The 24384-nt window shown below is 45.7% G+C and overlaps 1 protein-coding gene and 1 long non-coding RNA gene across 4 annotated transcripts in view; one reads left to right on the forward strand and one right to left on the reverse strand.

The window, feature by feature from the left end:
* The window catches only part of SMYD3 (SET and MYND domain containing 3), a 701652-nt gene that overhangs the window by 519876 nt on the left and 157392 nt on the right, over positions 1–24384 (forward strand). For all 3 annotated transcript variants that reach the window (XM_058701738.1, XM_058701737.1, XM_058701739.1), the window contains 2 exons: positions 17378–17445; positions 18695–18797. In XM_058701738.1, coding sequence (XP_058557721.1) covers positions 17378–17445; positions 18695–18797 — 171 coding nt within the window. The remainder of the gene's footprint in view (positions 1–17377; positions 17446–18694; positions 18798–24384) is intronic.
* On the reverse strand, positions 19613–20404 carry LOC131496291 (uncharacterized). The gene is made up of 2 exons (XR_009254412.1): positions 20216–20404; positions 19613–19916 (listed from the first exon to the last, which is right to left on the reverse strand). It is a non-coding gene; the product is annotated as an uncharacterized LOC131496291 (long non-coding RNA).

Here is a 24384-nt window from a genome sequence, read left to right on the forward strand (position 1 = left end):
AAAACTAAAGATACTTTTAGTACCTTCATCTTGATACAGCATCTAGGTATGCACTGACCCCTGAATAAGGAAGGGCAGTGGGATGTGTTCGAAGGCTTTTCTTGGGCCAGGACACTCTATGTGCCATTGAGGACATTTGGAGAGTTGAGGCTCACCATTTGAGGAAGTGTTTTTGCAATTCTCTGCTGCAGTGCGTAGCCAGTGCCGTGTCTCCTTTAGCCCAGTTAAAACCTGGAGTGTTTGGGGCGCCTGGGTGGCGCAGTCGGTTAAGTGTCCGACTTCAGCCGGGTCACGATCTCGCGGTCCGTGAGTTCGAGCCCCGCGTCAGGCTCTGGGCTGATGGCTCGGAGCCTGGAGCCTGTTTCCGATTCTGTGTCTCCCTCTCTCTCTGCCCCTCCCCCGTTCATGCTCTGTCTCTCTCTGTCCCAAAAATAAATAAAAAACGTTGAAAAAAAAAAAAAACCTGGAGTGTTTACACCATCCTGCAAAACCTGTTGTTGGCACGTGTCAACTTTCGGTGTCTCTTGGGCCCAGAATTCTAGCTGTGCTAGGAGCGGGAGGGCGCCTTGCCTTAGTCACTAACAGGAGCTTCTCTGAAGCTAATATCACAGTCTTCTCCATAGTTTGATTAGGACGATGGTGACAGCGATCCCCATCACCAGCTCCCTCCCCATTTATCTCTAAGCTGCCACTTCAGCTTCATTCATTTGCTTGGGAAAATCAGCTTTCTGATTCATTGGGCTGAACTAGGTCACGAGACTGCCATGTGACATCATTGTGTCTTTTCAATTCTTGTCAATCTCTTTTTCTTCATGATAATCCAAATACATACTGACCGTCAGTAATTCTCACTCCTGTGAGTCTTTGTAACTTTTTTGTTGTCAACTCATTGTTCTCTTAAGCCTCTTCTTGTTGTGCCTTGTTTCCTTCGGTTTCATTTTTTCTCCACTTCTCAAGGTGATTGGGAAATGGAGAAAAAATGCATCTCACTTCTTTTAGGCTTACCTTTTATAGATAATGCTCTGGTTTCTTTTTCTCCTCCAAATAGGCTTTCCCATAATAATCTTTTCTTGGGAGCATTTCTATTGTTTTCTTTAAAACCAGCATTTCTTTTCTCCCCATTGATAACTTACTAAAGTTTTTTCAGAAACAGATTAATTCTTGTTTGGACTGTTACGTTCTTCATTGTCTCTGAATTCAAAGTTGGAGACTTCTTCACATGTGTAAATTCAGTGATGCTTCCTGTAATTATCAAACCCTGATTCCTTTAGCAGATATGTTCTATTTTGCATGTAGATGTTGGGGGAACAAAAGAAGACTGGAGTGAAAGAATCACTTGGAGTTTCACTTTTTTATTTAAGTAACTAATTAAATCTGTGTACAACCCAAGAGAAGGAAAACTTGTCTCTTTTATTTGTGATGGTGAGCAGTAGTATAACTGTTGAGTCTCACAAGTTAGGAAGTTCAGGTGTTTTTTTTCTTCATGGAGGCAATACCGGGAACAGTCATTATGAAGGACAGTGCACAGGAAGTGGGGAGTTTTCACGACCAGACCAGCATAGTTATGATTTTTCTATAGTCATGAAAAAGTATTTTTTTAAACGATCTGAAAAGGAGCATCTTAGTGGCTTAGTCAGTTGAGCATCTGACTCTTGATTTCAGCTCAGTTCATTATCCCAGGGTAGTAGGATTGAGCCCCTCGCTCTGTGCTGGGCATGTAGCCTGCTTAAAATTCTCTCTCTTCCTCTCCCTCGGCCCCTCTCTCCTGCTCATGCTGTCCCTCTCTCTCCCTCTCTCTTTCTCTCGCTCTCTCAAAAAAAAATCTGAAGAGTGTTTTTGCATCATGGAGAAATGATCACTGAGTGAACACGTCACTCTCAGATCTTTGTCTAGTCAAGGAATGCAGTGGACTCTTGACCACCAAGGACTCTGGCTGGTGTTTTAGGGGAGTGTCCCCTTTTTGGAATAGAAGGTAATAAATGTGATGCAGAAAACTTCCCCGTGTTTGTTTGATTGCCATATATAGTTTCTTGGTATGTCTTTACAGATCTCTCTTCCATTCCCTTATATGTTAGATCGTCTCAAGGCCAGTGCTCCCTGTGAAAAGTAGCCAACTCAGGTTCCAGAGCATTCAGTACCTGTCTGTACGGTTTGTCACTGGGTTTGAAATCCATCTGTCACGTCTCTACCCAAACTATCCTGCTAAGTGCTTTCACTTGGATAATTAGAGAGAGCTGTGTGGTAAGTGGAAAAAGAAATGTGAACGTGGGCTTTAAAGTAACTAATTTAAATTCCGTTCCAAGGGAAATTGCACTGCTTAACTCAGGATTGAAAGAAGATGCTGGGAACACATGTGCATTAAGTCACCTCCCGCGTGCAGCCAAATTTGGCAAGGCCATTAGCTTGGCATAAGCAACGTAACATTAGAGCAAGGTTGTAGTTTGGGTTTGGAGTGACTTACAATTGTCTGCTTTCTGACAGCCGACTCAGAGGACGCTGAAGGGGAGAACTGGAAGGGGTGAGTGAGTTTGGGCGATACCAGGGGTCGAGGAGAGCAGTCCAGTCTGTATAGCGGGAGAAGCTCGGAGAGACAGGGGGCTGGTCGGGAGCTCGGAGTCTGATGTGGCTGTGGTGACGCAGACGTCCTGCACTTAGGTGTCAGTTACGCAGAGCGTGGCTTATGTTCTGTCAAAACATGGAGGTAGACACGGTCATACCGGGTTTCATGAATCCCAAAGTGTGTATTTTTTTCACAATTTATTTTTTTATTTTTTTATTTTTTTTATTTTTTTATTTTTATTTATTTTTATTTTTATTTTTATTTTTGGGACAGAGAGAGACATAGCATGAACGGGGGAGGGTCAGAGAGAGAGGGAGACACAGAATCAGAAACAGGCTCCAGGCTCCGAGCCATCAGCCTAGAGCCCGACGCGGGGCTCGAACTCACGGACCGCGAGATCATGACCTGGCTGAAGTCGGACGCCCAACCGACTGCGCCACCCAGGCGCCCCTTTTTTTCACAATTTTATATTCCTGGAGTTGGAATCCATTGCATAGCCGATAGCCTGACGTAGTTTGCTAATGCTTTTTCTTAGCGAAACACAATAAAATGGTGCCTCTGACAGTTTCTCTAGTGCATCTTCCAGGCGATGGATGTTGGTAATGACACTCTCGCTGCTCTTTACCAAGCGTCCTATCAGGGCCTGCGTGCATTGGCGTCTCACTGAATTCTCCCAGCTTTTCTGCTTCGTAGCTGTCTGGTAAATTCTCGTTCCTTATTTCTGGTTCTTCCTAATCAAAATTAACTGGCCCGTAATGTAGAAGTGCAGACGCATGTGTAACTTAGCACGTTGCACCCCACATAAAAATCCTCCCTAATGCCTTTAAACGTGGCCGAGTGGGACTGCAGAAGGCATTTGGTGAACAATGAGAGAAAACAACTTATTTGGGGGGTGGGATGGGAGGAGGGATTCTTTTCAGTTCTCTCTGATCGCTCCGTGTGTGACTACCTGTAAATCCCGTGACGTTCACGTGCCACGGCGTCGGGGTCTCATTGTCTCTTTCTTCCTTTTTAGCCACTTGCTTGTGGGTCGCTGATCTATCTTTCCCGCCTGCCCCGGGAGAGAATACCCCCCTTTGTGGCACTAATTTGGTAATGGTGGCTGGCCGCAGTCAGACAGCGGGAGAGTGGAAAATTCCAAGGCCATCCATCTTCCTGCACGTCTCCAGCTGGCCTCGCGAATCGCCATCAGGGCCTCGTGCGGGCGATCAGGGTGCGGGCGGCCAGCGTGCCCCCCAGGGCCGCAGACGAGCAGCAGAATCCTGCGCTTCTGAATTGATCTGACCGTTTAGAGGGCCTCCTGTGTTCCCGCAGCCTGCTTCTTGACAGGTCGACTTACAGAGAAATATGGCCAATAGGAAAACAATCTTGGCCGAGAAAGGCTAAAATTTGTCTGAATTACAGAAAAACGTGACGTTTTTTTTTTCTCATTTCACTAGGCAAACATGTGGAAGGGGTGGTCTTTCCTCCTTCCTTCCCAGTGCCTAGACTCTGCGGGCTACATAAACGGGCCCTGAAGAAATGAATGCACAGAGCTCTGTTCTGAGGGCCGGGTACGGCCCGTTCCAGACCTCGCCTGGCGCTCCCCCCCTTCTCCCGGCCTGACGTGTAGAATTCCTCCAGTGCAGGGCGGAGTGCTCTGCTGCAAGGGTTATTTTGACCGACTGAATTTCACTGCTGGGTGAGAGCAGGTGAAGACGGAGCCCTGGAACAAAGAGCGAGTTGATTTCCCTTCGCCCTCCCTTCCTCATTCGAAGTGAGGACTGTTCTCGGAGCTCCCTCGTGAGGAGGCTGGAGACCCCGAGACGCCATGAACCAGAAGTGTTTCAGGATGAGCGCAGGGGAGGGCCAGGCGGGGCGGGTGCCCTCGGGGGCTTCCCCTCGTTGGAAAGGGTGGGTCCTGTGGCGTGACTTCTAGGGCCTCAGCAGGTGGGGGAGGAAAGCTCTGAGGGCCGTGAGTCCCTGCGCCCCTGACACCCGGTCCAGACGGCGCTCCCCACCAGGTGCCCCCAACCTGCCCTGGCTCTTCACACAAAGAGGTGCATCGTGGCTTTTGAGGCGCTACTGTCTTCAACATCACTCTGCCTGTTCCCTCCTCTCCACTTCCAGTGACGTGGAATAAGAACAGGACACGTTTTGTTTTTTAATCTTCATTTATTTTAGGGAGAGAAAGAGACAGAGCCTGAGCGGGGGAAGGGCAGAGAGAGGGGGAGACACAGAATCCCAAGCAGGCTCCAGGCTCTGAGCTGTGGGCACAGAGCCCCACACGAGGCTCGAACTCACGGAGTGCGAGATCATGACCTGAGCCGAAGTCGGATGCTTAACCGACTGAGCCACCCAGGCGCCCCAGAACAGGACACATTTTAGACGTTTGTAAGATTTTCTTAAACCAAGGAGCGCGGCAGACATTTTGTTCCACAAGCCGTGGCCAAACCCGGCGTCTCTATTCCTTTTACTTCTCACTGTTTACTTTTGTAACGTCTGCTATTATCAGATGTCACCACCTTCAACTTTTGGGAGCCAGAGTGTAATCTATATGGGTAGTAAGTTTATGCCAACTTTCTTTGATCTAAGGAAAACATTTTCCAGGATATGTAATTAGGTTGACATTTCCCCACTGTGTCACATAAGGGTTATCCTTGCGATTCCAGATTGCAAGTACCTCGTTTGGCGTCCCCTCTTCAAGGAGCCTTCCCTGACTTGTCCCAGCTGAGCTACTGACCCCCGTGCTGGGCTCTGGTGCAGTTTGCACGTGATTTATTGCCTCATGCCTCTGTCTGCCCTGCTGGCATCAGAGTCCCTGAGGGCAGGGTTTGGTTCTTACTGGCACCTTCCTGTAGCTCCAGAATCCGGTCTGTGTAGGTCACTGAGTGAGTGCTTGTTGTAGGGAGGAATGGAGAAGGGGAGAGATAGGAAGGAGGGAAAGAGAACAAGAAGAGATTTCTCTTTCTACTGCAGAATAGCGATTGCCTTGGTTTATTAACAATGCTATAGAGACGTCACAAAGGCTCACAAAGTCACTGGTATTGAACGTACTCTGTCTGCAGCCGTTTACTGAGCAAAGACACTTTGAGCACACTCAGCGTGTCAGGCCAGTGTGAGTCCAGGTGGCGGGGGAAAGTAATGAAACAGAATTCCGACCCTCTGGGAACTCGAATGCGAAGAAATGGCTGTTCATACGGTGCAGGATGTGGGAGTGGATTCGTGGGCAAGCTCAGGAGCACAGGCCGCAGAGCCTCCCTCCCCCAGCGAGTCGGAAGGCCTCCCCCAAGAGGAGGGTTTTGAGCTGGGCCTCAGAGGGTCATGGGAATTCAGTAGATGAAGAAAGGTGGGGGACATCGAGGCACAGGGGCTGGCCTGCCCTGCAGAGACACGAGGTGGGAAGAGCGAAAAGTGCAGAGGACAGCACGAGCAGGCAAGAGAAGAGACGAAAACGAGAAGATTAGGTCGGGACCAGATCCAAACTCAGCGGTCAGCCTCCACCTAGGTCAGGGTTTGCCTGTGTTTTTTAAAACCCGTGCTTTTCTTTTGCTCTTACTCGGGAGCCCCACAAACTAGTTAATAAGAGTTTGTCAGGGCACCTGGGTGGCTCAGTCGGGTAAGCATCTGACTTCGGCTCAGGTCATGATCTCACAGTTTGCGAGTTCGAGCCCCGCATCGGGATTGCTGCTGTCAGTGCAGAGCCTGCTCTGGATCCTCTGTCTCCCTCTTTCTCTGCCCCTACCCCACTTGTGTGCGCTTGCTCTCTCTCTCAAAAATAAATAAACATAAAAAAAATACACACTCACCAAAAAAGAGTTTGTCAACCTTTACTTTCTGTGGTGGATATTAAAAAAGAAAAGATGCATTGAATCTGCTTTTCCAAATTCCCTCCTCTCCATGTTCTGATGAACTCTGAACAGGGGGAGGCGTCCTCCCTTAGGAATCTCTGTAGGTCACCCCTGAAATGGTGCAGGGGCGGTGCGACAGTGTTTTCTCCAGCAGCTGGCTCAGGAATCTAGTCTGGAGAGAGGCTGGGGAGAGTGCCATCTGTGTATTGACTGTGCTGCCCAAAGAGGCGGACAGTCAACTACAAATCCCACCCGTTTGTTTTGTGTGCCTGGCTGGCTGTAAGAGTGGCTGGAAGGAAGCAAGGGGGGCTGCTGATTATGAGCTACCTCTAGAGAAATGGGGGCTGGGAGGTGGGACTGAAGCCACGATTCATGTTCTGCTTTCCTTCCTTCTGTGTTCCTGAGAACAGAGGAGTCCCCCTGGGAGATCATAAGTGGGGCTGTCTGACCTCAGAGGCTAATTCCTTGTAGACTCTGCCCTGCATAGAGTTGTGACCATTGTCCGGCCCCTGTCCATCCTTCCCTGTCTCCTACCCGTGTGTGCACCGTCAGGGATTGGGTGTGCGTGGGCCACCCCAGAAGGACTGACCCACTGAGGTGCCCCCTTGTCTACTGCCACTGCCGGCCGGAAACAGGCCTGGGTACCAGCCCCCCAGACACCTCGTGCCCATGCGGCTTGTAGATGAGTCACGCACACTTCGTGTGACGTGACGTACGTGCTCCTGGGGCTGCGCTCCCTGAGATGTCAGGTATGACTAGGGTGACAAACCCTTGCCGGGCACAACTGCTCCTGGGGAGAGTACCCACCTAAATTTGTGTGTAGCGTAACCTCAGCTCACACTAGAACTTATCTTTCGCTGGTTCGTGTTCAGTTTTCTCTTCCACATGGAACGTGTTTCCTGTAGTTTTTTTCTCCATTAACTTGAGGGAAACACAGATGATTTGAGCCGCCCTCTGCCGTATCCAGTTCAGCCTTCGTCAGGTGGTTCACCCAGCATACTTCGTTTAGCATTTTAGCACTAGAACTAACAAAAATTAGAGTGGAGAGTGCTGGCACGCCTGGGGGGTAGGTTTTTGCTTCAATTACGTGGAAAAAGAATAACAAAACTAGATTATCACGTAAGAGAACGTTTTCAGAGACTCAAGCTGAACAAACGAATCTTTAAGTGTTATCTGGGAGGGAAAGTTGGGTTCGTTGCGATAATAAACTTTCTGGACAGGAGCGTGGCTGCACGAAATGTTTGACAGGAAGGATGCTTATGGCAGACCTATGGAAACTATAACGATATCCTATAATAAATTATTTAAGAGTATCAGTATTTCCGAGCCTCGGGATGTGGGAGGAAAATTAAACAATGGAAACCATGTTAAGAGCTTTTTATACTTTTATACCTACTCGACAGACCTCTTTTGCAAGTGCTGTTTTCATCAGCCGAGTTCTAAGGACGTAGGATGCCAGGGAATATCCTGAGGGGGAGCATGAAGAAAATGGACAAATTAGTGAATATCATTCCTGTTTTTGCTTTCTGTTCTCAAGGACAGTTGTTTAAGAGATAATGGGTTCTGCTGTGAGGAAAGCCCTTAGAAATAGGAGAGCGTGGGTGGGTTTTGGAAGACCTGTCGTCCAAGAGGGCTTCATTTTGTGAATCCTCACTTGCTGACATTGGGTCGCTTGACCTCGGGAAGGATTTAAAGCAGGAAACGCAATCGTATGACTGTTCTTCCCTCGCTTATGATACTGGCCTCAATGTTGATTTTAGCTTTTGCAAGTCGTTGTTGAGTATTTTGTGTGTCTAGCGTGCGCTGTTTGTGACCACAGCTGGAAATCTGACCAACACCATCACAGTTGTGGGAACAGTTAGTACTTGAATATAGAGGGTCTGGGACACATGTCCAAGTATGTTGTGATACAGGACGTGGTAAGAAGTGTTCTCAAGTTAGATCATTTTATTTTTTACTTGGCTTTCATTGTTTTCAGAATCTTTTTTTTTTTTTTTAATTTTTTTTTTCAACGTTTTTTATTTATTTTTGGGACAGAGAGAGACAGAGCATGAACGGGGGAGGGGCAGAGAGAGAGGGAGACACAGAATCGGAAACAGGCTCCAGGCTCCGAGCCATCAGCCCAGAGCCTGACGCGGGGCTCAAACTCACGGACCGCGAGATCGTGACCTGGCTGAAGTCGGACGCTTAACCGACTGCGCCACCCAGGCGCCCCTGTTTTCAGAATCTTTAATGATATTCGCATAATATAAGGGCAAATTTTTACTTTTCCCACTTAACAAGAGGCATACGTGGCTTAATTTGCTTTAAATTAGTTTTGTTCAAAAAAGCATCATTTATAATGCTATATAAATGTTTAAGTGAATATTTTTGGTTTGGGCCTTAGCATTGTACTTTTATAAGTTGATGTTTACCATTCTTTCTACTATTTAGAAAACTAGATAGGGTATTAAATTTTATAATTTTCATGTCTGTTTCTAAGTGACAAGGTAAGGGAAGGTTCTAGGTGGCGAGGTGCAAGCACATTTTAAATAACACGTGGAAGACGTCAATAGTTTTCATGCCATCTGCTAAAAATAAGATTATATGTTCTCCTTCTAGCATTTTCTAAATACTAGAAACATCTTGAGGTGGTTTGTAAGAATTTCTACCAGATAAAAGTCATTATAACGGAACACCTTGAGTCAAGTTTATAAAATTATCATTTTTATGTTCCTCCTCGCTTGCCATCATTTTTCCAACATCCTCACTTGCTGTCTTCAGCCAGTCGTCCATTACGTTTGCAAACGGATGGCCTACGACAGAAACCAGAAGAAACTCCGTGAGATCAGACTCCATGAGGCTGGCTGTGCAGCACAGCGACGGGCCCTGAGCACACCTGCTCACAGCCTCCATGGATGAAATGTGGAGGCTCTCCAGCTATTTCCCAACAAAGGGAAGATATATTGCACTAATGGTTTTATTGATTGATTTTTTTAAGTGTTTATTTTGAGAGAGAGCACGAGAGAGCAAGCAGGGAAAGGGCAGACAGAAAGAGAATCCCAAGCAGGCCCCATGATGTCAGCTTAGAGCCTGATGCGGGACTCGATCCTATGAACCATGAAATCATGACCTGAGCCAAGATCGAGAGCCGGATGCTCAACCCACTGAGCCACCCGGATGCCCCTAGGGATTGATTTTTAAAGTCTGAAATCGAGAAGATGCCATAACGATCCTTACTGTTGTAAACCTGGAACGCTTTTGTGAATTTGGGAATTTGTGATTTTTTTGTCCTCTGAGAAGTGCTGCCTCTTCATGCCTGAGCGCACCTCCTTCCCGAGCTGGTGTGTGGACTGCAGACCGCCCGTTTTCAGGCCCAGGGAAAGAGTGTAAGCCAGTGACCAAAGGCAGGAGCAGGATATCAGGGAAGGCCTGGGTTGAATCATGGAAGATGGTTCAGTGTCTGCCACGCAGATAGGAGGGATCGGGGCGGGGGGGGGGTACAATTTTAAGTCTCTTGCGGTTTATAAGAAGACTTAAAAAAATAATTCCGTGTTTAGTAAAATGTCAGTTGCCGTGGAGGAGAAAAAGGTACCCTGACTGAAACACTGAGCATGCTTCTAAAGGCAGAGAATTAATAGTGCTGGGGGTGGGGGTGGGGGGTGGGGGTGGTTATTTTATACAAAAACCTCTGCTTTTGGTTTTCATCTCTGCCAGCTCTCCCGCCTTCCTTTCCTTCTGTGCACAGGCCCCAATAAAATAAATACAGTAAGCTCTCTTTTGAAAATTTACCTTAGCCTCTCTAATTAATGAACTCTGTGTGTCAGACTTCTGTGTCCTGAACACTGTACTTATGCCTTAAATAGAGAAATTATAAAGGAGTTGCAGATGGTCTTTGAGGAAACTGCCTTATGTTTGTGTTTAGAAACTGAGTTCCCTTTTGTTATAAATGTTTTAAAGTTAATATTTTTTGAAATTGAAAGCATTCTTTAGAGTAGGCTAGAAGCCAGCTATAGCTACTTGCACACAGACCAAGTTCTTTGTAGAAATGAGTAATTAGGGCGAGGGGGTGCTGGGAAGTGGATGTCTCCTTCTGCTATGGGGTCGAATTACTCTGTTTGCAACGGGCTGTTCGTTTTCTTACGGCTGTTCAGCTTCGCCGTTAAGAGGTAATGGTATGTCGGCGATTTTCCCTACTGTCTCAAATGCCTTCATTTATCTTCTGCTACAGTAAAAAGCTTCTAATTCAGAAAATTTAAAGAAAAATGTGAACTTTAAACATGTGTGTAAGATAATTCTCTGAAGTGTTCACCTGCGTGTTGGTATGATTGCTGCAGGGGAACTTTTAATCCCAGAACACAAACGTCAGGTTCTGGACCTAGAACCTGAACCACATGACATAAGAATTTGGTTTGTAGAATGAATATATATACATATATGTATTCCAGCGTAGTTAACACACAGTATCATATTAGCTGCAGATGTACAACATGGTGATTCAGCACTTCTGTACGTTACCCAGTGTTCATCCTGAGAAGTGCATACCCTTCACCTACTTCTCTTAGCCCCCTGCCCACCTCCCCTTCTTGGTTTGTCTCTTTTTTTCCCTCCTTTGCTCATTTGCCTTGTTTCTTAAGTTCCAGATATGAGTGAAATCATATGGTATTTGTCTTTCTCTGACTGATTCATTTGACTTAGCATTATTTCTCCATGATCCATCCATGTTATTGCAAATGGCAGGATTTCGTTCTTTCTGATGGCTGAGTAATATCCCATTATATACATACCACTGCTTCTTTATCCATTCACCAACCAGCGAACGCTTGGACTGCTTCCATAATTTGGCTACCATAGATAATGCTGCAATAAACATAGGGGTGCACATAGGTTTTTGAGTTAGTGTTTTCATATTCTGTGGGTATATACCCAGCAGTGGAAATACTGGATCATGTGGTCGTTCTATTTTTAATTTTTTTGAGGAAACTCCATATTTGTTTTGAGCATACTTTTACTTTTCCACATTGGCTGCACCAGTTCACATTCCCACAAACAGCACACGAGGTTTCCTTTCCTTTTTCTCCACATCCTCACCAACGCTTGTTTCTTGTGTTTTAATTTCAGCCATTCTGACAGGTGTGAGGTGATAGCTCATTGTAGTTTTGATTTGTATTTTCCTGCCGGTGAGTGATGTTGAGCGTCTTTTCGTGTATCTGTTTGCCACCTGGATGTCTTCTTTGGAGAAATGCCTATTCATGTCTTCTGCCCATTTTTTAACTGGATTATTTGTTTTTTGGGTGTTGAGTTGTATCAATTCTTTGTATATATTGGATACTAACCCTTTATCTGCTATGTCATTTGCAAATACTTCTCCCACTCAGTAGCTTGCTTTTTAGTCTTGTTGATTGTTTCCTTTACTGTGCAGAGGCTTTTTATTTTGATGTAGTCCCAATAGTTTATTTTTGCTTTTGTTTCCCTTGCCTTAGGAGACATATCTAGAAAAATGTTGCTACAGCCGATGCCAGATAAATTACTGCCCACACTCTCTTCTAGGATTTTTATGGTGTCAGGTTTCACATTTAGGTCCTTAATCCATTTTGAACTTCTATTTTTGTACGGTGTAACTAGGTGGTCCAGTTTCATTCTTTTGCATGTAGCTGTTCAATTTTCCCACCACCATTTTTTGAAGGGACTGTCTTTTTCCCATTGGATATTCTTTCCTGCTTTGCTGAAGATCACTTGACCATATAATTGTGGATTCGTCTCTGGGTTCTCTGTTCTTTTCTATTGCTCTATGTGTCGATTTTTGTGGCACTACCATACTGTTTTGATAACTGCGGCTTTGTAGAATATCTTTAAATCTGGGACTGTGGATTGTGATACCTCCAGTTTTGTTCTTTTCCATGATTGCTTTGGTTATTTGGGTTTTTTGTCTTTCCGTACAAATTACAGGATTGTTGGTTCTAATTCTCTGAAAAATGCTGTTGGAATTTTGATAGGTATTGCATTAAATCTGTAGATTGCTTTGGGTAGTGTGGACATTTTAACAGTATTTGTTCTTCAGATCGATGAACATATAACTTTCTGTTTGTGTTGTCTTCAATTTCCTTCATCCGTGTTTTATAGTTTTCAGAGTATGTGTCTTTTATCTTTTTAAGTTTATTCCTAGGTATTTTATTCTTTTTAGTGTGATTGTAAATGGGATTGTTTTCTTAATTTCTCTTTCTATACACTAATAATGAAGAGAAGGTTAATGGATTTCTATATGTTGATTTTGTATCATGCAACCTTTCTGAATTCATTTATAAGTTCTAGTAGGTTTTAGGTGAAATCTTGAGAGTTTTCTGTAAATAGTATTATGTCATCTAGAAATAGTGAAGGTTTACTTTTTTACCAATTTTTATGCCTTTAATCTCTTTTTCTTCTCTGTTGCTGTGGCCAGGACTTCTGTACTATGACAAATGAAAGTGGTGAGAGTAGACATCCTTGTCTCGCTCCCTATCTTAGGGGAAAAGCTATCAGTTTTTCACCATTGAGTAAGATGTTAGCTGTGTGTATCTCCTATATGGTCTTTATTATGTTGAAGTACATTCCTCTAAACCTACTTTGTTGAGAGTTTTTATCATGGTTCATAGAACATTTAAAGTTTTACTTTAGTTGTTTTTACAAAATACAGAGGTTCAGCGATCATTTGTGCTAGCTCACTAGAATTTTACTATATAGAAAGGCTACAGTGTTATGTTATGAAGGCTTCTGAATATTTCAAAAGAAATATTGTGAAGAGTATACATAGCTATATTTGATAATTATAAGATAACTTAAACGTGTGTTATAATTTTATGTCATAGTAAATATTTTAAAGTAATAATCCAACAGGTTTTAGAAAGAATTTTTTTAACTTAATTGCTTTTTTATTGAAATAATCCCAGTAATATGCTTTTTTTTTTTAAGTTTATTTATTTAGAGCGGGGAGGGAGGGGCAGAGAGAGAGGGAGACAGGGAGAATCCCAAGTGTGCTCCGTGCTGCCAGTACAGAGCTGACATGGGACTCCAACCTGTGAACCGTGAAATCATGACCTGAATTGAAACCAAGAGTTGGACACTTAAACAACTGAGCCATCCAGGCACCCTATAATATGCTTTTTGAAAGGCATCTTTGTGTGAAGTATTCATTCATTGGTTATTTAACCTGTGTAATTCCCCAAGAAAACAGTTTATACAAAGAAATGCTTTGAAAAGTGGTTAAACTTTTATTTCTGGACTTTATTTCCATTCTTTTATTTGAAGAATGAATTCCTTCATTCTCAGATTTTCACTTGAGCACATAAGGATATACTAGTGAGTGAAATCAATATTTTTAATAAAAGTGGGAGTAGGCAGGCATGCTTAGGCAGGTAGCTCAGTCTGTTGAGCATCTGACTCTTGATTTTGGCTCAGGTCATGATCTCAGAGTTCATGGGCTCGAGCTGTGTGTTGGGCTCCTTACTGACAGCAAGGATCCTGCTTGGGATTCTCTCTCTCTCCCTCTTTTTGCTTCTCTCTCTCTCTCTCTCTCTCTCTCTCTCCCTCCCTCTCTCAAAATAAATAAATATTTAAAAATATATATTTTAAAAAAGTGAGAGTGGGCAAAAAGTTAAACTGTTTTAGTTCAGGAACACTAGCACTCAGCGCCTCTCAGAATAATATGAATGAGGAACTTGTCTGGAATTTGTTCAGTAGAAATTTAAAATCTCCTACCTCTATTGTGGAGTGAGGCGAAATGAGAGAGGAGGGTAGCCGACTGGTACCAGTGAAGACAGGAAAAGGAAAAGAAGGGAGGAAAGTAAACAAAGGAAAAGATAATGCAAGAGATGTGGGGACTATCATTCATTCATTCATTTTGCACAGTTATTTTGTGCCCTGTGTACCAGGCCCCTAGCATTTTTTTTTTTAATGTTTATTTTTGAGAGAGAGAGAAAGAGTGAGTATGAGCGGGGGAGGGGCAGAGAGAGCAGGAGACACAGAATCCGAAGCAGCCTCCAGGCTCTGAGCTGTCAGCCCAGAGCCCAGTGCAGAGCTCGAACTAATGAGCCGTGAGATCATGACCTGAGTCGAAGTCAGACGCTTAACCTACTGAGCCACCCGGGTGCCCCTCAGGCCCTTGGCATTTTAAGCAGAGGACCAAACAGCCCCTTGTGCTCTTCTGATGTGTAAGCCTGTCATCCAGTGGACTAATGGAAAAGAGGATAAAACAGAAGGTGAGCTAGAGTGGAGAGAGAGAATGCACAAAGGGATGTCAAGAGATTGGATGGCTAAAGACAAGAGAAATGGAAGGTTAACTTCTTACTCCTTGTCAGAGCACAGACATCCATCTCTCTTCCTCACCTACCGGGTGCCTGTGATTTCTGGCATCTTCTCCAACCCTTGTTCTAGACAGTGACCCTCTGGGGACACTGAGGACCACACCCACACAACCATCCATCCATCAGAAAACCCTTTAGAAGTGTCTTGCACGTAAGGAACCACCAACACTGCCCTGTGTGCATTTTACACCCATAGGTGTGTGTGGTGCTGAGTAAATGGGTGCATGATGACCCCGTGTGAGAAATGCCACGAAGAGATGAGTAAGTGGCTAAGTCCGAGGGATCGGGAAGTTTCCTGGAGGAAGACACAGCAAGCTGACATTTCCCCTTGTTAGCTCTTTCTTTTTAAAAATTCCGTCAGAGTAAACTGATTTTGGAAGAGCCTCTCGTGTGCTGTATGGTGCAGGAAAGATGTTTACATTTTGGTTTGATCCAAAAGTTAACAAATTAGATCTGTCTGATCTGGTTTTTCATTGGTGGATTACTTTTGGTAAAGTCCTGATTATGCTTTAAACATAAGTGTTAAAGTTCCTGTTCCCCACCCCCAAATTCACACCCATTTAATGTTTAAAGTTTCAAAAAGAAAACACAGGATCTTTTGTCCCATCTTTCCACCCTCCATTTTATGCATAAATATGTACAGACGGTACTCTCTTGCAATTTAATGTGAAACACATGCCCTTAAAGCAACTTAACCAGTATGTGTTCCAAATATGTGCGTGTGCACCAACCAGTTTATTTCCTGATTGGAAACTGCAGTTTGATCAGATTTTTAGAGGAAACGCCAAGCCATAGGTTGCTCTACATTTCACGGAAGAGCTCTTTAGAGCAGTTGGAAGGGTCTCAAAGGACCGAACGCTCTTTCGTACATGACATCTTTCATATAAACCTGATCTAGAGAAATTCGTCGTCACTTGTTTTGCCCTTTACAGAAACTATAACAGGAAGTCAGCGTCTCTTTGTAGTCCCCGCTTCCTCTCGAGTCTACACTCTCCTTGATGGGCTTTGCTCTGTTTTGTCCTAAATGTCCGTCTCCGGCCCCGCGGGTGCCCTGAACTCTGGGTGCTCGTGCATACGCAGCCTCGGCTGGGACGTGTGACGGGCCGTTTCAGACTGAGCGCGGCTAAACAGAGCCACTGGACTCGCCCCCGGCCTCGCCCCCGGCCTCCCGCAGTCACACCTGTTTCTTCTACAGCCTTCCTCGTGTTAACGAATGGCAACTGTAATCTCATTCCGGCCCACGCTCGAACCCGATCCGTGGCTCTTGCTGCTCCCATGTAGGCTGTCCGTGAGCAAATCCTGTTAGCAGCACCACTCACAGCCCCCCGCTTCTGCCACCGGCACCCCCGGCCTCCAGTCTCACGGGGCTGCTCATTTCCTCTCCTTCCGGCCTTGTCTTCCTATAGCCCCATTCTCTACATCACAGGAGAGTGATCCTTTCTAAACAGAAATCAGATCCATTCATGCCTTGGCTCAGAAGCAACCCAGTGGCTTTCTGACTCGTTTAGAATAAAATTTAGATGTGGCTCTAAATCCATACAAGATCTAGCTGCCTCTCTGATCTCATATCTTACCCCCTCTTCTTCTCCCTCACTCTGCTTTGCCCATGCCAGCTTTCTTGCTGTTACTCTATACCTAAGGATATTCACACCTCAGGGCCTTTGCACTTGCTCTTTCTCCTGACACGAACCTTCACCACTCCAATATGCACATTTCATTTCCACAGCTTCTTAGGTCTCTGTTTAAATGTCACCTTATGCTAAAGAGCTTTCCTGAGCACTTTTTCCTCTGTCCCTTGGCCTTGTTTCTTCCTTAGCTTTTATTCACCTGTGACATTTTTCTATCTGAGTTTTTATCTGTCTCCCCCACTAGGATTTAAGCTTCATGAAGGCAGGATCTTTGTTTAATTTCTTCACTCCTCATCCCCAGCACCTGCCTGAGACAGCGATGTGTGGCCAGGATCTAGATTTTCTGATTCTAAGTCAAGGCTCTTCTCATGATTCTGGGTGGCTGTCCATAGGCTTTGAGGTCCCTTGAGCACAGTGATTCCATCTTTTATTCCTTTTGCCCCACCACCCCCGTTGGGTATAAGACCATGCTATCTACTCTGAGGCATCCCGCACGCCTAGAAAATGCTGTGGCTTGACGGAAGGACTTTCTGAGCGCATTGTGGCCCGCCCGCTCAGATCACAGGCTCTCTCGGGGTGTACTTCCCTCTTTGTAGGAGAAAGACAGGCTGCTGTTACTCATCAGATACACAGTATCTGGAAACTGCAGGCAGTTTGAGGGAAAAAATCCAATGTGGTAGGAGTCTGGTTCTCAGTAAATTGATTATGTGTATTCTGAAATTTGAACCTTTCATGTAACTGTGTAACTTCGGGGGAGAGGATTAGACTGAAATTAATAGGCCCTGTGCTGGTTTAAGCCTGAATTTTTGTGCAGGTTGTTGACATTTCTGCACTTACCCACCTGACATTCCTGTGGAAAGTGTGTTCCAGGTACATTCTTTTGCAAGTGAAAGAGCATCCACGTTTGGCTTGGATCTTTCCAAAGCAGCTACTAAAAGCATTAAACTCCTGCATTTTCTTTTGGAAATTTCTGTTCTCTCGCCTGCCACTTTCCTTAGGTGACTCTGGTAATCCTGGTGGTGTTTCCCCTTGTTTTTGCAGGTGATCTGCAACTCCTTCACCGTCTGTAATGCGGAGATGCAGGAAGTTGGCGTTGGCCTATATCCGAGGTAAGGCGAACGGTATCTCCCTTACCCCTTTACTGGGAGGAGCGACCGTAATTCCTGCCAGCTCCCCAGCCCTGCGGAAGGTGTTAGAAAGGCTATCGCTGCAGCGGGTTCAAAAGCAACGCTTGAAACCTGATGCTAAACGATAAGAAAATGGAGAATGTGAACTTTACAGGGAAGAATTGTATAACCCCGTTTTATATGCTGTGGTGTCAACAAAGAGCTTTAAGCAGAGCTCAGACCTAAATTCTTGCCCTCAGGAACCTGAGAAGTTGGGGATTGCAGCTGCTGACAAACGACAGCCCGGGATTTGGTCCCTGCCCGTGTCTGACACCGCAGCCCCCTGGGCGGAAGCGCACAGTTCTCGTTCCTCGAGCGCAGTCCCGCCTCGCTTCCATTTGTTTGCATGCTGGGAAGGTCCGGATACAAATGTGGCCCTTCTTATAACTAATCGTGAGCCTGAGAAGTCGGCTTCTTTTCGTATTTGTCACAAGCCTGAAAAATCACAGGTCTGTTGGTGAGGGTCGTCCGAAAGCACTGGCACAGGCGTGCCGGTTGGGTTGGCTGGGTTGGCACCGCCTGGTTCCGGCTCGGCCCCCACATGCTGGCGTGTGCCGTGTGCTTCCCGTGTCTGTCTCATCTGTAAATGACCCTCATGAGATAAGCGTGGTGACTACATTTGGAAAGCACGTGCAAGGGCCAGGAGGGTGCTCCCTGCTCAGTAAATGCTCACTCGCACCCGCTCTGAGTACTATCGGATATGGTGTGGCTTAAACCCAGTCCCCTTCCCGGATGGTCACCAGCACTAAGACGCCTGTGTCGTGGCCCCGCACACGCCGGGATCTAGACAGCAGGACGCCGCCAGCGTTCTGTGTAAGAGGGAGGACTCTCCTCATGCCCCAGCGTGGCTGTGCGCGTCCTGCAAAGGGGCCACGTGGACCAGATGCCGTGTGGTGGGGTCCCTGGCTGCTGTCTAATGAGACAGCCGTCCCCCGCATTCACCCGCAGAAAGGACTCAGAGCATGCTTCCCTAAGTAGCCTCCGTGTTGTGTTGGGGAGCATTTCACTGTGACATGGGCTGGTGACAGCTCTGGGCCTTCCCCCAGAGCACTCAGCCCCTGGTGCACTGTCAGCCTCCCCTGTCCCCACACCTGGGGCTGAAGTGCCTTCTGCTCATTATCATTATAGTCATGAAATTTACATGTTGGACTGTATCTGCTGAGTGACGGTACCCCGTTTTTCCTTCCTGCAGTATGTCTTTGCTCAATCACAGCTGTGACCCCAACTGCTCCATCGTGTTCAACGGGCCCCACCTCTTGCTGCGAGCGGTCCGCGACATCGAGGCGGGAGAGGAGGTAAGATTTCCCGGCCCTTGGCCTGCCCCTCGCATCAGAGACCCTCTCGCTCTCCACATGGCCCTTCTGGAAACCGGTTGTGCCTGAGGGGCAGCTCCTCATCATCCCCCTGCTGGGGAGAGGAGCCATAACGGTCCACCCAGCGACCCGTGTGCCCATCAGTACTTGTCTAGGATGACAGATGGACTGTCTCTGGGTATCAGTAGCTCCTGTTGTTCGTGTGCCAGAGAGAGAGAGAGTGTGTGACGAGCAAACGTGTCCCGTGTGTGATGCTCCCTGCCCCCTCACTCTCTGCCAGTCGTCATCCCTCCACGGGCAGGAGGGCAGCCGGCTTGTGAATGGATCCCAAGGGCTTACTTACTCCCAAGGCCACTCCTCACATTTTGAAGGTGACTCATTTTCCCCTTCATGCTAAGAAAGTAAGCAAATTGCACTCTTTCAAGTTGTCATTGGGCCTTTACAAAGCCTCTCTGCGTGATTGTTCAAGCAAAGATGTGACGGGGAAGAGAGGCCAGGGCATAGAACCTTCAGCAGTGACTTAGCCTTGACCCTTTGGGTTTGTAGCCTGCCGCACCGGCCTCGTTTGCAGAAGCCCGAGGTCTCAGGAGGCAGCTGAGGGTGAATGGGGGCCCACACAAGGTTGGCACAAGCACCACCCTGAATGTGGGGTTATCGGTGTCTACGCTTGTGAGAACCCACTTTCCTTCTACCTTCCAATTTGCTAAAGTGGATGTTTATTGCAAGGAAAGCAGAGTATCATACTCTTTTATTGCATTTATGCAGGTAATAAATAAATAAAACCAGCCAATAAAACCTGAACTCAGAGGCACCAGATTTTACGTAGACAGGGAATTGGCTTTGATAAGACTCCCTCCAAAGGGATTTTCAACCAAATGAGCTGTTACGCAGCCACTTGCCGAATTTCCAGCTTTTAGGAACGGTGTGCTCAGTACACTGGGGTATCTGTCAGTGATGTGGAGAATCTCGTGGTTTTTCCTGGGGACACATGTGACTTCAGGGCAGCTGAGAAAGGGATCTGTGCATTTTTGACAGCGTTAGTAACGGAGCTGAAGGCCGGCTGCTGCTGACGACGCTGCTGCCGATATCATGATGATTTTACTGAATTAAAATAAATCGGCCACATGAGAAGCAAACAGAAAAACTGTTAGAAACCGTTGCAATTCTCAGGAACGACAAAGAGATTTTCTCCTGTCTTGTTTTCTAGGCGTGGCTGCCAATTATTTTCCTGGGTTGGTTTTCATTTAGTTGAAAAAGCGTCTTGTGTTTTGGTGCTTATTTCACTTTTTTTCACGTACATCTCTGGAGCAATGAGCAGATCCCTCCTCCGGCTTCACCCAGAACAGTTGTGCTCAGCATCGGGCCCTGCAGACTCTGGTATTTTTCCGCCGGGCACTTACCAGAGCGGCTTCTCCTACCAGAGAGGCAGGATTCTCCCTACAAGTCCTTTTCTACCATCCTGTTCGGAAGATGATGTGGTGTAACTGCGGCATAATTCATGTACCACGTGATGTAAGCTTCAGGTGGACGACGCGACAATGCGCCGTTTGCATCTGGTGCGAAATGATCACCATTGTACGTCCGGTTAACGTCCGTCACCACACATAGTCACAGAACGTTTTTGTCTTGTGATGAGAACTTTTAAGATTTACTCTCATAGTGACTTTCAAATGTGCTTCGCAGGATCGTTAACTATAGTTGCCGTGCTGGGCATCACAGCCTTAGGACTTCCTTTATAACCGGAACTTTCCACCTTTTGACCCGCTTCACCCCACCTCTGGCAACTACCAGTCTGTTTTCTCTGTCTGTCAATGAGCTGGATTTCTTTTTTTCAGAAAATAAAAATTTCCCCACCTCATTGTGCATGCCTTGGTGGGTGACATTTCTCTGCACAGTTGTCCCCCGCCCCCATTTTACATACCCTTCCAGGACCTTTCAAACATCATCTTGTCAATAAAGCTTTTCCCGATGTCCCAAATTAAAGGAAGGTCTTTCACTCTGAGATCTCCTTCACGGTGGTTATTTATATTTCTGTGCAGTTATTCTGGCTCTTTTGGTGACTTCTCTGTTTGCCATACTTCTCTATCTCCTTTATCACCCAGCACTTGGCCTTGCATCCAGGAGGCATTTCGTTACTCGTTGTTGATTTGACTTCCTATTAAATTGCCCTTACTGTAAAGACCAGGAGTGCTTCTCACCAGGGGCACTGTTGACATTCTAGATGGATCCGCTGTTCATCATTCACTTTTGGGTCACTGAAGGCTGGTGTCCTGAGTCCCTGCTCAGCCAATGCCTGTAGCCACCTGCCTCGAAGAACTAACATACATCATGCACATTTAAAACTGGCAGAGGTGGGCCAGAGGGAGAACCAGGAGAAGAGCTATTTTGAGGTGGATTAAGAGAGGTAATTCCTTTTTATTGTGCAAATAGTTGCTTTTGGTAAGTTGGGTGAGGAGGTAAATTTAAGAATTTTGGTAATTTTGGGAGCCTTTGGCTCAGGTCATGATCTCATGATTTGTGGGTTCGAGCCCCACATTGGGCTCTGTGCTGGCAGCTCAGAGCCTGAAACCTACTTCGGATTCTGTGTCTCTCTCTCTCTCTGCCCCTCCTCTGCTCACCTCTGTCTCTCTCTCTCAAAAATGAATAAATGTTAAAAAAAAAAAAAAAAGAATTTTGGTAATTTCATAGCATCAACTTTGCATTTTGGCTTTATTGCCCATGAGGGCACCCCAGTTTTATTATGTGCTCAGTGGGATATAAGTACCAGAATGTAGGCTCCACGAGGAAGACTATATAGTGTCTATAATAGGGAAGATTCTTAATCCGTGTTTGTTGAGTGAATGAATAAAGCTTGTTGAAGACAACCAGAAGTGGGATAGAATCTTAGAGCCATTTTGAAACTATTGCTAATTTTCAGGTATATCCCATGGGCCCCACGAGGAAAGTAACATGAAAGCCAGGCACTGCCAGTTTGAGATAAGAGCATCTTAGACCCAAATGAGGAGAGTTGGGAATTTGCACAGTCTCCACAATAACAAAGGTCACCATGGAAATTTCTTACCCGTGACATCTCCTCACATAAAGCCACCCTTCCGACCACTTTTGGACCATTTCCCTTCAAACCAGCACCATTTACAACACTTTGCTACTTAAGGATTTTCATTGTGATGTTGAGTTGTTAGGTCTGTTTGGTTTGGTTTGGTTTGCTTTGGTTTTGCTTTTGGGTTTTTTGTCTCCTCATCCAGCAGTGATGTTTAAGTAGGGTTTAAGGCATGGTTCACGTGCTGGATTGCTGATGGCTGCTTCAGGGTTTTATTACATACACTATGAAATGTATATATCAGCTGGCAGTCTTCCAAAATATGGATCAGGGAAGCAAGCTGGACAGTCTGGGGCACCCTTGTGGGAATTCCTCGTTAGAAGAGGCTGTAGCTGTTACGAATAATGCCTCTGGCTGCCAGCATTTTCAGGACAAATGTGATTTGCATGAGCTGAGTATATCAGTGTCTGTAATACTAGTTTTGATCTAAAGCGTTGTGGGTTTCAGGCAGTGTGTTTCTCCTCTCAGTCATCTTTGCTTAGGTGCTAAGTCACTTGACAGATTCACTGCATACTTAACTGGGTGTCATGTACTGCGGGGGGCACTGGGAACACAAAGACGAGTAAGACCCACCCGTGCTTTCGGGAGCTCGAGGTATAATGGAGGAAATGGACACAGAACAGAAAAGAGTGAACAATAACAATATAAAGAGGACAATGGTATAAATACACATAGGGCTTTGTAGACATTCAGACTGGGGGCACCCAGGCGGTGGTAAGGGGCAGTAGCGGGGGGCGGTTGAAAAAGGCTTCCGTAGAACAAACTGAGGGTGGCCGGAGGGGAGATGGGGTAGGTTAAATGGGTGATGGGCCTTGAGGAGGGCACTTGTTGGGATGCGCACTGGGTGTCGTATGTAAACGATGAATCACTGGGTTCTATTCCTGAAGCCAAGACCACCCTGTCTGTTAACTAACATGAATTTAAATAAAAAAATAAGTAAATACAAAAGAGGGAGAGAAGAAGAGGTTGAAGTGAGCCTGTCACTTGAAGGATGACAACTGCCAGTACTTGTTGCTAATGAAAAAAACTGAAGTTTTCAACTACAAGTCAGTATTTTGGAAGACCTGTATCCACCACCGGTAGCATGACAGCCCCTCAGATCTCGAAAGACTTTCCCTGCGATACTGGTGGCGATGGCGGTGACTGGATTTTTTCATATTGGATGATGAAATGTGTCGATATCTGGAAGGTGGCCATGGTTCAGTGGACCGATGCGTGATGTTACCAGATCACGCTTGAATAAAAGATCCATGCCAAGTTCGACCAGTGGATTTGAACATAACTGAGTTCAAGACATTTACCTATGTGATTTTAGATTCCACATTTCTACTAATCTTTAAGAAACTACCTCTTGTAAAATGTTGGTGTAATACCATAGAAGAATATCCGTGATAATTATCTGTGAAGGCTATTAAAATATTCCTGCTTTTTCCAGTTAAGGTAAAAAAAAAAACAACAACAACAACAGAAAAAAAAAAAACCAAAAAACTTCCAGAGAAGTAACTCCTAGACTCTCGAAGGACCCATAGAGCTCAGGTTGGCTGAGACAGGGAAGGCGTCCTAGACAAATGCACAGAGGCAAGAGATGGAATGGTGACTTCAAGGAACAGGAAGCATTCTTCTCAATAGACTGAAGACTTCAAATGTGACTGGCAGATGAGGGAATATGCAGGGACCAGACATTATCATAGGGACCCGTGGGGCCCGTTATGGCGTCTGGCCTATAGGAGGTCCTCATTAGATACTTGTCAAAGGGATGGGGACGGAAAGTGGGGCACCGTAGAAGCAGAGGAGTTGTGTGATCAGACCTTGCACGTGTAAGCAAGTGTGGGAGCATGAGGGTCAGGTGGATGCAGTAATCCAGGCGCAAGGTGACAGTGGTGTCCTGAGGTCGGGAGGCATTCACCTGGTGGCTCGTGTTGGGGGATCTGAAGAGAATAATGCTGGAAGCTAAAATTGGCAGGATTTGATAATGGCTGAGTACAAGGGTGTGACAATGAGAAGAGAAAGAATAACACTCAGGTTTGATTTTAAAAAAGAAGTGAGATTTGCCATCTTTCAGTTCAGAGCCCGTATTAGCAGAAAAATTTATAATTGTGACAGTGTAATTCCAGAAATGGAAGCGAAGTCTAATTTTAATTTGATCTTTTTACCCGCTCTGTTGTACATAATGAAAAGATGGGCTTCATGGAAAAAGGGTTCATTTTGCCTTGAAATTTTCAAGTAAGCAGCATGTCCGATATCCAGCAAATATCTTTCATGTTATTACTCTAATGTTGGGATGATTTACTGCCTTTCCCATAAAAACTGCTCTCAAATGGCAGAGCAATGGTCAGTGGCATTAATATTTTAATGCGATTTTGTTCTGTGCCATTAAGGCATCCACTGATCAATGGTAGAGTTTCATAAATACGTTCCTGCTAAATGAGCCCAACATTTAGTGAGCAGATTCTTCATTGAGAGCAGTGA

The sequence above is a fragment of the Neofelis nebulosa genome, chromosome 15 (genome assembly GCF_028018385.1).
Source record: "Neofelis nebulosa isolate mNeoNeb1 chromosome 15, mNeoNeb1.pri, whole genome shotgun sequence".
Taxonomy (NCBI): domain Eukaryota; kingdom Metazoa; phylum Chordata; class Mammalia; order Carnivora; family Felidae; genus Neofelis; species Neofelis nebulosa.